General features: G+C 37.4%; 1 protein-coding gene across 1 annotated transcript; it reads left to right on the forward strand.

The window, feature by feature from the left end:
- Positions 1-5,618: 5,618 nt before the first annotated feature.
- Positions 5,619-7,012, forward strand: LOC118820448 (odorant receptor 131-2-like). The gene has a single exon (XM_036588799.1). It carries the CDS (start codon positions 6,047-6,049, stop codon positions 7,010-7,012), a length of 966 nt encoding a protein of 321 aa, XP_036444692.1. The 5' UTR covers positions 5,619-6,046.
- The last annotated feature ends 4,786 nt before the right edge of the window (positions 7,013-11,798 follow it).

Genomic DNA, 11,798 nt, shown 5'->3' on the forward strand with positions numbered 1-11,798 from the left:
ACTTACAATAACATACTTAAGCATGCATCAATATGTCAAATGTTTTAGTTATTGCTTATTAACATTATTATTTGCAGCTTGTGTTCTTGGTTCAGCATTGCCAGATACAGGCATTTCTTTCACTTATAACTGTCTGTCACAGCAGCCTGTGTGCCTGGGGTCTAACATTTTTAATTCAGCTGTATTGTTTATATGGCATTGAACATCTTGCCAATAAAAATATGAAACTTCCTTTTTTTAACAAATTCAAATTAGCAGTAAGCATGATGAATCAAATGCTGGTTAGAAGAATGTAGGCTTAGGGTAAAATTTCTGCCCTGAATATATATTTATTTATCTATTTATTTATTTAGTTATTTGCAGGAGTGCAAAACTGGTTTGACAAGTAAGGGGACAAGTTCTACCATCCTCTTCTGTACTTGTATTATTTTCATAATTTGCAAGGTTACAATTTTGTTTTGACAATGGCCTCTAGTAGAGATGGGCAATATAATAATATTTTATTATTATCATGATAAATGTTGTCACTTTGTCATTATGTCAACAATATGCTTTTCTGAATATACTGTGGATAATTTGAGTATTTAAAGAACACTGACCAAGTGCATGCTTCGCATGATAAGTGCTGTTTAACTATTTAGAGCAGCAATGAATGTGAAATATTGCTAATAAACCATTGCACCCAAAACTTTTGATAGCAGTTTTTAAATGTGGCACTACTAATGCATTGTGTTTGAGTGTCAAAAAATCACAGTAAGTATTGTGATATGATATTTTTGCCATATGACCCACCCCTAGCATAGGCTATAGCTTGGAGATCTAAACATAAAACTCAGTAAACAAAGTATGACTACAAAATAACCATATTGTCATGATATCAAATGACAACTGCTCTCAGGTTTGTCTATCAGTATACTATGGTCAGCAGTATCAAACGTAGCAGAAAGGTTAAGCATTAAAGGATCACAACGTTGTTTCCATCTGCTTTGAGTTTGAGCTCATTAACTCTCAGCAGTACAGTTTCTGTAATCTGACCAGATGTGAATCTTGACTGATGTCATTACTGATGAGGAAAAATATTTAGCTGCTTAAGTATTCAATTTAGTAAGACAAAAGCTATTTTCAATTTCTGCTTAAGAAGTGCATGTTGGTCTAAAATGGTCTAAATATTAAAATAAGCATCCCAAATGATTTGTCTTCAGTAATGGACTGGCAGCTGCAGCTCTGAGTGGATCTGGAAAGCTACTAGTTTGTAGTAAGGAAACTACTACATTTAACAAAGAGGAGGAGAAGTAAAAACACTTAGAAACAGATATTTGGACCAAAATCCATAATTCAGATGATCCACTGACTTTCTGGGGGTAGGTTCACGGGACAAAATGTTTTGGGTACAGAAAATTTTTGAATCATATTTTTCTGCAGGGTGTGAATGTAATTTTTTAAATCCACTACTGTAAACAAAATGGTCTCAGCTAAAAATTAGAGGAAAACGTTAAAGTTCAGGAAAAGGTGGATAAAAAACAGAGCTGTGGACTTCAATGTCCCAGCTGATTAACATTATTTATACATTTATATCTCCCTTAAACACTGATATCAGAAGCTTGTAAGACATGCCTGTAACATTCTCTACTTTATATTCATACTTCAAAAACATTCTTTACTTTCCAGTGTGGCTCAGACACTTCATAGGCTGGCCACCTGGTCAAAACTACATTCACAGCTATGAGGGCATCCAGACTGACCACTCTTTTGTTCTACTCTTATACGCTCCCTTTGAGCCAAACACTCCAGGCTAAAGAGGAAACCAAAGCAGAGTTTAAGCCCAGTGTTTGTCACAGCATGGATAACTTGCAAATAAGTCTGTGAAGCCACCATTAATATTGAGGGGTAAACACACATTTTGGAGCAACATATGCAGCCATGTAGACAACTTTTTCATGTTTTTCAGGGGCGCCCTTGCTTGTTTCAGCAAGGCAATGCCAAGCCACATTCTGCAGGTGTTAAAACAGAGTGGCTTTAAAGTAAAAGAGTACGGGTGCTAGACTGGTCTGCCTGTACTCCAGACCTGTCTCCCTTTGAAAACATGGCATATTATTAATATACAATATGCAATATACAACAATGGAGTAAGGTGATAAAATGTGATGTAACACAGTGCTAAATGTGGAACACTTTGCAGGCATCAAATGTAGACTAGATGTATATATACAAAAACTGTTGGTTGTTTGATTAAACACCAGAAACTTTGTATTATAAAAACAAGTTAATTAATTAAAACATTATTTTTTTTTACTGTTTTACAGTAAATACAGTTGAATGCAGATCAAAAAGGATTTGCAAATCACTGCTGTCTGCTTTGATTTACATTTTTTCTGCTGTCCCAACTTTTTGAAATTGGGTTTTTAAAGTCTTTACACTGGCTTCCAGTTAGATACATCATAGATTTTTAAAGCGCTGCTACTGGTCAATATGGATCATTCTACTGAATTAGTTCAAACTGTGGTGCTAAAAAATTATTTAATTAATTAATGAAAGTTGACAAATAATTAATTAAAGTATTCAGACTTTAGATATTTCAAAGGATTGTGATATTATTAATGAAAACCCAGGGCATTAATAGAGATTGTAATAAGTGAAATGTATATAAAATCATAATTTATAGAGTACTTTCTATTGAGAGGTGACTGTCTGAAACCCTAATCCATGAATATCAACTTAAAGATAATACTTTCATTTTTTTCCAATGTTGTTTTTAAAAAGATTTTTGATTTCTTTTACACTGAAGTTGAAAGACTTACATTTGTCATAAGTTAAATTTTATAATTTATTATGTACAGTGGGGCAAAAAAGTGTTTAGTCAGTCACTGATTGTGCAAGTTCTCCTACTTAGAAAGATGAGAGAGGTCTGTAATTTTCATCATAGGTACACTTCAACTATGAGAGACAAAATGAGAAAAAAATCCAGGAAATCACTTTGTAGGATTTTTAAAGAATTTATTTGTAAATTATGGTGGAAATAAGTATTTGGTCAATAACAAAAGTTCAACTCAATACTTTGTAACATAACCTTTGTTGGCAATGACAGAGGTCAAACGTTTCCTGTAAGTCTTCACCAGGTTTGCACACACTGTAGCTGGTATTTTGGCCCATTCCTCCATGCAGATCTCCTCTAGAGCAGTGATGTTTTGGGGTGTCGCTGGGCAACACGGACTTTCAACTCCCTCCACAAATTTTCTATGGGGTTGAGGTCTGGAGACTGGCTAGGCCACTCCAGGACCTTGAAATGCTTTTTATGGAGTCACTCCTTCGTTGCCCGAGCGGTGTGTTTGGGATCATTGTCATGCTGGAAGACCCAGCCACGTTCCATCTTCAATGCTCTCACTGATGGAAAGAGGTTTTGGCTTAAAATCTCATGATACATGGCCCCGTTCATTCTTCCCTTAACACGGATCAGTCGTCCTGTCCCCTTTGCAGAAAAACAGCCCCAAAGCATGATGTTTCCACCCCCATGCTTCACAGTAGGTATGGTGTCCTTGGGATGCAACTCAGCATTCTTTTTCCTCCAAACACGACGAGTTGAGTTTTTTACCAAAAAGTTTTATTTCGGTTTCATCTGACCACATGATATTCTCCCAATCCTCTTCTGGATCATCCATATGCTCTCTGGCAAACTTCAGATGGGCCTGGACATGTACTGGCTTAAGCAGTGGGACATGCCTGGCACTGCAGGATTTGAATCCCTCTCGGCGTAGTGTGTTACTGATGGTAGCCTTTGTTACTGTGGTCCCAGCTCTCTGCAGGTCATTCATCAGGTCCCTCCGTGTAGTTCTGGGATTTTTGCTCACCGTTCTCATGATCATTTTGACCCCACGGGATGAGATCTTGTGTGGGGCCCCAGATCGAGGGACATTATCAATGGTCTTGTATGTCTCCCATTTTCTTACAATTACTCCCACAGTTGATTTATTCACACCAACCTGCTTGCCTATTGTAGATTCACTCTTCCCAGCCTGGTGCAGGTCTACAATTTTCTTCCTGTTGTCCTTCGACAGCTCTTTGGTCTTGGCCATGGTTGAGTTTGGAGTCTGACTGTTTGAGGCTGTGGACAGGTGTCTTTTATACAGATAACGAAGTCAAACAGGTGCCATTAATACAGGTAACGAGTGGAGGACAGAAGAGCTTCTTAAAGAAGAAGTTACAGGTCTGTGAGAGCCAGAAATCTTGCTTGTTTGTGGGTGACCAAATACTTATTTTCCACCATAATTTACAAATAAATTCTTTAAAAATCCTACAAAGTGATTTCCTGGATTTTTTTTCTCATTTTGTCTCTCATAGTTGAAGTGTACCTATGATGAAAATTACAGACCTCTCTCATCTTTCTAAGTAGGAGAACTTGCACAATCAGTGACTGACTAAATACTTTTTTTGCCCCACTGTAATTAATTTAAATTATTGAAAAAATGGTGTGTCATGTTTTCGTGTCACTACTAAAACAAATTTTTTTAGTCATTTTATTTTTTTTTAGCCATTGCCCTGCATTTTAGAGCAGGAAATGAGACTGCATCCCTGTCCCTCTTGGGCACATGGTGAGTAGTTAGACCCTATTATTTTGAAGTAAATGTGTCATAAAGTCTGAAAATCAGTTTCGAAACACATTTTCTGTGATTATGTACACTTTTTGTGTTTTAATAAAAATAAATCCAATCTAAATTTGTCACTACCGAAACATTTGGTAAAGTTTGGGTAGTGTTATGACTGTAGTGACAAAAAGAACATTCACTCATTTATCTTAATAAAATAAACATATTACGTTTTAGGGTCAATCAAAGCAAAATGATATTAGTTGTTAGTCCAAGGCATTTAAAATCCAAAATGAGTTTTCAAATCTGTGAACCAGTCTTACAGAATGATCCATGTATCAGTGAATGGTGTAGGCCCAGAATACATCTCTGATATAGTATAAGATAAAAACAGAGTAAGCCTCTTAGATCCATGGATACAGGTCAGCAAGTCAAGCCTAGAATCCAAACTAAACATAGGAAAGCACCACAGACAGGAGATTCAATACTATTACAACACTATTACCTAAAGACAGAATAATACCTCAGAGATTTTGTGTATAACATCAAAGTAATCTTGTAGTTGGCTGCTGTTCATCCAGTGAAGGGAAGTGTGATCCTTCTCAGTCAGGGTGCTGGAAATAACTCAAGGGTAACTGTTATCCTCTCCTGGAGGTTAAATGCTAGCACTATTAATCCATGAATACATTATACCTTACAGGTGGTAAACATCCTCACTTAGGGTCCTGGAAAAAACTTAAATAATACTGCCTATTTTACCATTCAAGTCTTTAGCACTTTTTTTCTTTTAATGTTCTATTTGCTTTTGATTTTTGTAAAGCACATAAACTTGCATTGCCTTACGAGTCCTCCCTGGTCAGCTGACTGAGCTATGCTGCAACACAGCTACGAGGCCATCCAGGCTGAGAGGGACCCACCCACTGATTCTTTTCTAGTGGACTAAGGACTCTTTCCTGGCCAGCTGAGTGACCCTGTGTCGTGGTCTGGAGAGTTTGCCCCACTGCCACCTGGGGGAACTTGTTTTGTTTATCATTGTGTGTTTTGTTGGTATTGTAAAGCATACTTGGTTCCAAAAGGTGCTATATAAGTTAAACTGATTATTATTATTATTATTATAACAATAACAATAATCAGTTTTACATTATTATGACTTCATTTTCTATACTTTACAACTTTCTTCAGTTTACAGCCCCCTAGAGGTACATAATCCATTTTACCTTCCGGGATCGTGACATGATGTCATGGACAATTTAAAAGACCAGTAAATAACCGCCCTGATGATCAGTGATGGGATGACTGCTGTTGTCTTGTACTGGACATAACAGATTTAAGCATGTACATGATATGAATATCTGCATTGTATATTTTTTTCTGTTCTGTGAATAAGTGCTGGCACTTTGTGGTGTTTCATTCTGTACTGTATGAATTACTGTATGAATTATATAAACTAATTATTTATACAGCTCATGGCAGTTTCTAATGAAAGCACAGTTGAGGTTGTGTCCATACATCAACAAATGTTTAATCTTGTGCTAAATGAGAAAACTATAACAAAATATGTTGTTGCAATGTTAATGCCTTTGTTTTTTATATATGTGAATGGTGTAATGCTCTTTGCTCTTGGGAGTAAGCGTGTTTTTAAAGAGTCTCCACGCTACATTCTTTTTGCTCACATGCTTTTTACTGACTCTGTTCATCTGCTTTTCTCATCTATGCTGTATTGTTTTGCTCTGGTCTTACTTAAGGTAATCATGGCTGGCTGTGCCTTTATAGTTTTCGTTTCAGGAACAACTTTCTTTATCGCACCTTTAAACTTGGCTGTGATGTCCTTAGAACGTTATGTGGCCATATGCTTTCCTTTAAGACACGCAAAAATAGCCACTCAGAAAAGGACTTACCTTGCTATCATATTAATCTGGTGTATTAGCTCTATAAATGTCGTGTTTGACGTGTTATTTGGAGTAGTAATGGATCGTCACTTTCTAACCTCACAAGTATTTTGCACAAGGGAGAGGATCTTTATAAAACCGTGGCAACTCGATGTATACTATGGCTTTAACACGTTTTACTTTGTGTCAGTGACGCTGATCATCGTCTTCACCTACATCTGTATTATGATCACAGCCAGGTCTGTGTCCTCCAATAAAGGCTCTGCTACGAAAGCTTACAGGACTGTGCTGCTGCACTTCATTCAGCTATGCCTGGGTCTCACTGCGTTTCTGTACAGCATCATAGAGCGAGCTGCGGCCATGCTGGGGAGCACCACTCTCTTCCTGGATCTGCGCTACTTGAACTATTTGTTTATCCTGGTTCTGCCCCGCTGCCTGAGCCCACTCGCCTATGGGCTGAGAGACGAAGCCTTGAGACCCTTGTTCATTTACTACTTCTACTATGGCAAAGGCAAAATCAGGCCAGCTGTCAATGTACACTGAATTTAGTCATATGCTCAAGCAAAAATTAGCATGTCTGATGATACAATTAAAGTTTGTTAAACTGAAATAAATAAAGAACAAATGCATTTAGCATGTAATTCATATGTCTCCCTTAAGTGGGGTTTTTTCAGACACTGTTTCTGGCCTTGAATTTCAAAGTAAATAATGAGAACTAACTTGTGTATGCAATGTTCTGGACTGCATATTGTTGCAGGTTAAGGATAACTGCACAGATAGTGATAGTGATAGTTCTCAATAACCATGGAGAGTTCAGATCTCAAAGAGACCTACAGAAACATTAAAAAAATTGAAATGACAGGATTAAAGATGTTAATTGAAGCATAATAATTACATCAATGTATACATACACCTGAGAAAGTTTGCACTAAAAAGCTGTTTATCTGGGTAGCGAGTGTTTATTTGCTCAGAAAAAACAAAAATTAGCATAAACACAGAAAATGTGAATAAAATAAGTAGTTGTTTTGCATTTGTCATTGTGTTCATTTCAAATGTCTTCTTATGACTTGCCTGGTATTAATTTAAATTATTATCCAAAGCCTGGTTTTACTCAGTGGTTCATCATGTTAAATCATGTGTGCTGCATCACAAATCTATGTGATGACTAAAGCAGTAAGGTGGAATAAACTTTCATCAAACTGTTCTTGAAACTAGCTCACAAGATATCAACTACTTTTTAAAAAATACAAAGTTCTTCTTGTTACTTTTTATTGTATTCATGATGGTTTGCATCTATTCCAATGATATATGCATATGAAAACATTTACATTTAAAAATCATTTTAAACATCTTGCTTAGGTGTTTACATTTTTCCACAGTACTGTAAGTATATATGTCAACATCACATGCAGAAAAATCCATCTTAGGCTTGAACATCTCTCTTATTATATTAATTAGCTAATCCACTGACTAAGGCCATACAGCTAGAGTCATTTAGCAATATTAGTGGCTACATGCACTCGTATGTGTTAAGAGGTTGCTACTACTGTCTCATGGGAAGCTACAGCTTCCCCTCAGTTGAACTAAACTCTGTCCTAGTTAGGAAGGACACTGTGGGGAACCACAGTAACAAGATGATAGAACACTTCAGGGCAATCAGAGGCACCAGCCCCATCTCAGATACTTTGTGACTGAGTGAAAAATAAATGTGTTAAATGTCAGAATGTTCTGTAGTTTTGTAATGGGTTGCTAGGGTCGGCTGATCCTTGAAGGGGGAGTTAGGTTGTGGGTTTGAGCCCAGTATGTTCCGTTTTATTTGTACTTGCATGAGCCTTTCCAGGGCTTCTGGGGTAAACTTAGTCTTATGTGAACCCAATTACAAGTTGAAGGGCCAGTTTGTCAGGTTAAGCGACCAACTAATCTTGCTGGATTAGATTAACCCAGGATGTGTTCTGTCCAGTGGTGACTTAGGTGTGTGGTCAAAAACAACCCAAACTGGGATTTCCAAAACCAGCACTTATTATAGTGCAGAAAAAGAAAAAACTGAGCCAGTGATGTTGGTAATGTGAACAACCCCGGAAGTTAGAAAATAGCAAGATACATGAAGAAAAATTATTATATAATAAAACTTAATCAGGGTCAATTACAGGATAACTAGATGAGAATATTCAGTTGTGATCAAATAATAGACAGTATGTACACACAAAAAATAATCTGTGTGTCATGAAGAACATCTTCCCACAGTAGGCCTATGGCAAAGAGCCCACAACCAATCCTCTGTAAAAATGGAGTGATACAAATAAGCTTCAAGCAGTTTTGGAATATGTATCAATGTTAAACAAACTTAGCAAAATGTAAGAATATGGTGATTTTTGGTCACATATAATCTAAGAAAATACAAATGGTGTATAATAAAACTATATAACTATTTTATGTACAATTACACTTGCACTGATTAGTTGATTCCCATGACCAAAAGATTTACAAAAGCAAAGCCAAATAATGGGGTAAAGCGATATTATACTATTATAGGGCCATGCATTTCCTGCATTAAACTGGCCTTAACTGAAAGAACAACAACATCAAATTCTGCTTTTGATTGTAAATACTTCTGGGTTGTTTCACAGCCCAGGCACTTTCACTACAGACCTTATAATCATTAATGCTGTTATTAAACACTGGGATTCCCCCATACAAAAACAGTTTACTTGTAATTTAAACCTCCTAGAACCCATAAGCGTCCGAGCAATGGAGCAAGTGGAGCATGTGCACCCTCACTTTTATTAGAGTGAGCAAACACACATTGCTTCACCACTTTTTATTCAACCTAGAGGGCTGCAAGGGACAGATATTTTAGTCCTGCTCCCCCTAGAATTCATCCCGCTCCTGTAGAAAATCTGCACCATTTGTCCTGCTCCCGCCTGCAACCTAAAAGTTTGTCCAGCTCCCACCTGCAGTCCCATATTGCGGGTTTCATCTGCGTCACTCACACCTGAAGTGGCTTTTTTATTGTCTATTCGCCTTTCTTAAGAGCACTTTCTACATCTGTGGCCATCTGGCTTTGTGAAGGCTGTGCTGTAAAAAGGCCTGTCTTAAAATCAGTGTTTCAATTCATTCTAAAGGTGTTCAGGGGGGTTGAGGTTAGGCCACTGGAGTTCCTCCACACAAAACAAACTATGTCTTTATGGTCTTCAATTTGTGTAGTTTTATTACCAATTGCAGAGTTTCACGACTGCTTTAACCAGTGATTCTCTTCACATTACAAACACATGGTGTACTGACAGTTGTTACCATAGAGACTGGGTGGGCAGACATGATGAGTTTCCATTGGGTGAATAGGCTGTTGGTTAAACTTGAGGTGCGTTCAACAGAGACACTTATTGCACACACTTTAGAACAGAGTAAAACAACTACACTATATGGACAAAAGTATTGGGACACCTACACAATACACCTACAGGAGCTTTTATGACATCCTATTCTAAGTGCATAGGCATTAATATGGAGTTGGTTCCCCCATTTAAACTGTAACAGCTTCCATTCTTCTGGAAAGGCTTTCTATAAGATTTTGGTCTTGGAAATTTTTGCCCATTCATCCAGAAAAGCATTCGTGAGGTCAGGCACCGATGTTGGACGAGAGAGCCTGACTCGCAATCTGCGTTCTAGTTCATCCCAAAGGTGCTCAATGGGGTTGAGGTCAGGGCTTTGTGAGGGGAGGTCAAGTTCGTCCACACCAAACTCAACCAACTACGCCTTTATGGACCTTGCTTTGTGCAATGGGGCACAGTCATGCTGGAACAGAAAAGGGCCTTCCCAAAAGTTGGAAGCATTGAATTGTCCAAAATGTCTTGGTATGCTGAAACAACAAGATTTCCCTTCACTGGAACTAAGGGGTCTAGGCCAGCCCCTGAAAAAACAACCCCACAGCTTTATCCCTCCTCCACCAACTTTACAGTTGGCACAATGCAGTCAGGCAGGTAATGTTCTCCTGGCATTCGCCAAACTGAGACTCATCCATCAGACTGCCACTGTGTGATTCATCACTCCATAGAACATGTTTTCACTGCTCCAGAGTTCAGTGATGGCGTGGTTTATACCACTCCATCTGACGCTTGGCATTGTGCTTGGTGATGTAAAGCTTGCAGGCAGCTGCTCGACCATGGAAAACCATGAATGGAGCTCCCGGCATACAGTTTCCACTTTTTAATAATACCACTCACAGTTGATTGTGGAATATCAAGGAGTGAAGAAATTTTACAAACCGACTTGTTGCAATGGTGGCATTCTATTACAGTACCACACTCAAATTCAGTGAGCTCTTTATAACGACCCATTCTTTCGCAAATGTTTGTAAAGGCAGACTGCATGGCTAGGTGCTTGATTTTATACATCTGTGGCAATGAGACTAAACAAAACACCTGAATTTAATGATTAAGGGGTGTGTCCCAATATGTTTGTCCATATGGCAAGCCATTTGTGGTTACCTAGGTTACCTAGGTTTCAAGATTGGCATTGTAGCACATTTCCACCCCTGTGTACATGGGCCATTCTACCAAAATGGTTACAGTCAGAGTTGAAAACTCAGTTTGGACTTTTAACTGACTTAATTCAGTTCTGCTTTGAATGTTGTCTTAATTATATCTTTTTTATTTAAATAAATAACTGAACATCACATTTATCACTACAAATACAGTAATAAACTATGCTCTACCAATACGATAATAAACTAAACTCTGTGTTTTGGTTGTGACTTGAAAACATGGGACAGGATTTTTGAATAGAGTTTTTCTTGATTGCTTGTCAGTGCAACAAAAATCAGAACACATTTCCCTCTTATTATAAACTGCTCACACACTTTTTGCAGAATACTTAATACAGTTCTCTGTCTCTAGGCACAAATTACATAATCATCTCTCACAGTATTTCCTTCAAAGTTGAAACTGCAATGGGACAAACATAACAGAGGACATTCTTGTATCAGTGAGAGAATCAGGAAAAACTAAAGTCAAAGTGTCATTTCTCATATTTCAAAATAATGAAAAGAATAAATATAATGCACATAGGTATAGATAGACATGAGTATCTAATAATGTACACTGTAAAAAGTGGCTCATCAGATATACTTAAAAAAATTACATGTGAAAATAAGTAAATGAACTAATTTTATTCAATCTAAATAAATAGTTGGAATGAATGATTCTTTCAATCAAAGAAATTTTTGAGCTGAATAAAACTAGTTCAATTACTTGTTACCACATGAAGTATTTTTTTAAGTAGAGTGTGGGGGTGGGGTTTGCTAGTATTTTAAGAATGTGTGGGAGCATTCAGG

This window comes from Colossoma macropomum, unplaced genomic scaffold, assembly GCF_904425465.1.
Source record: "Colossoma macropomum unplaced genomic scaffold, Colossoma_macropomum, whole genome shotgun sequence".
In the NCBI taxonomy this organism is placed as follows: domain Eukaryota; kingdom Metazoa; phylum Chordata; class Actinopteri; order Characiformes; family Serrasalmidae; genus Colossoma; species Colossoma macropomum.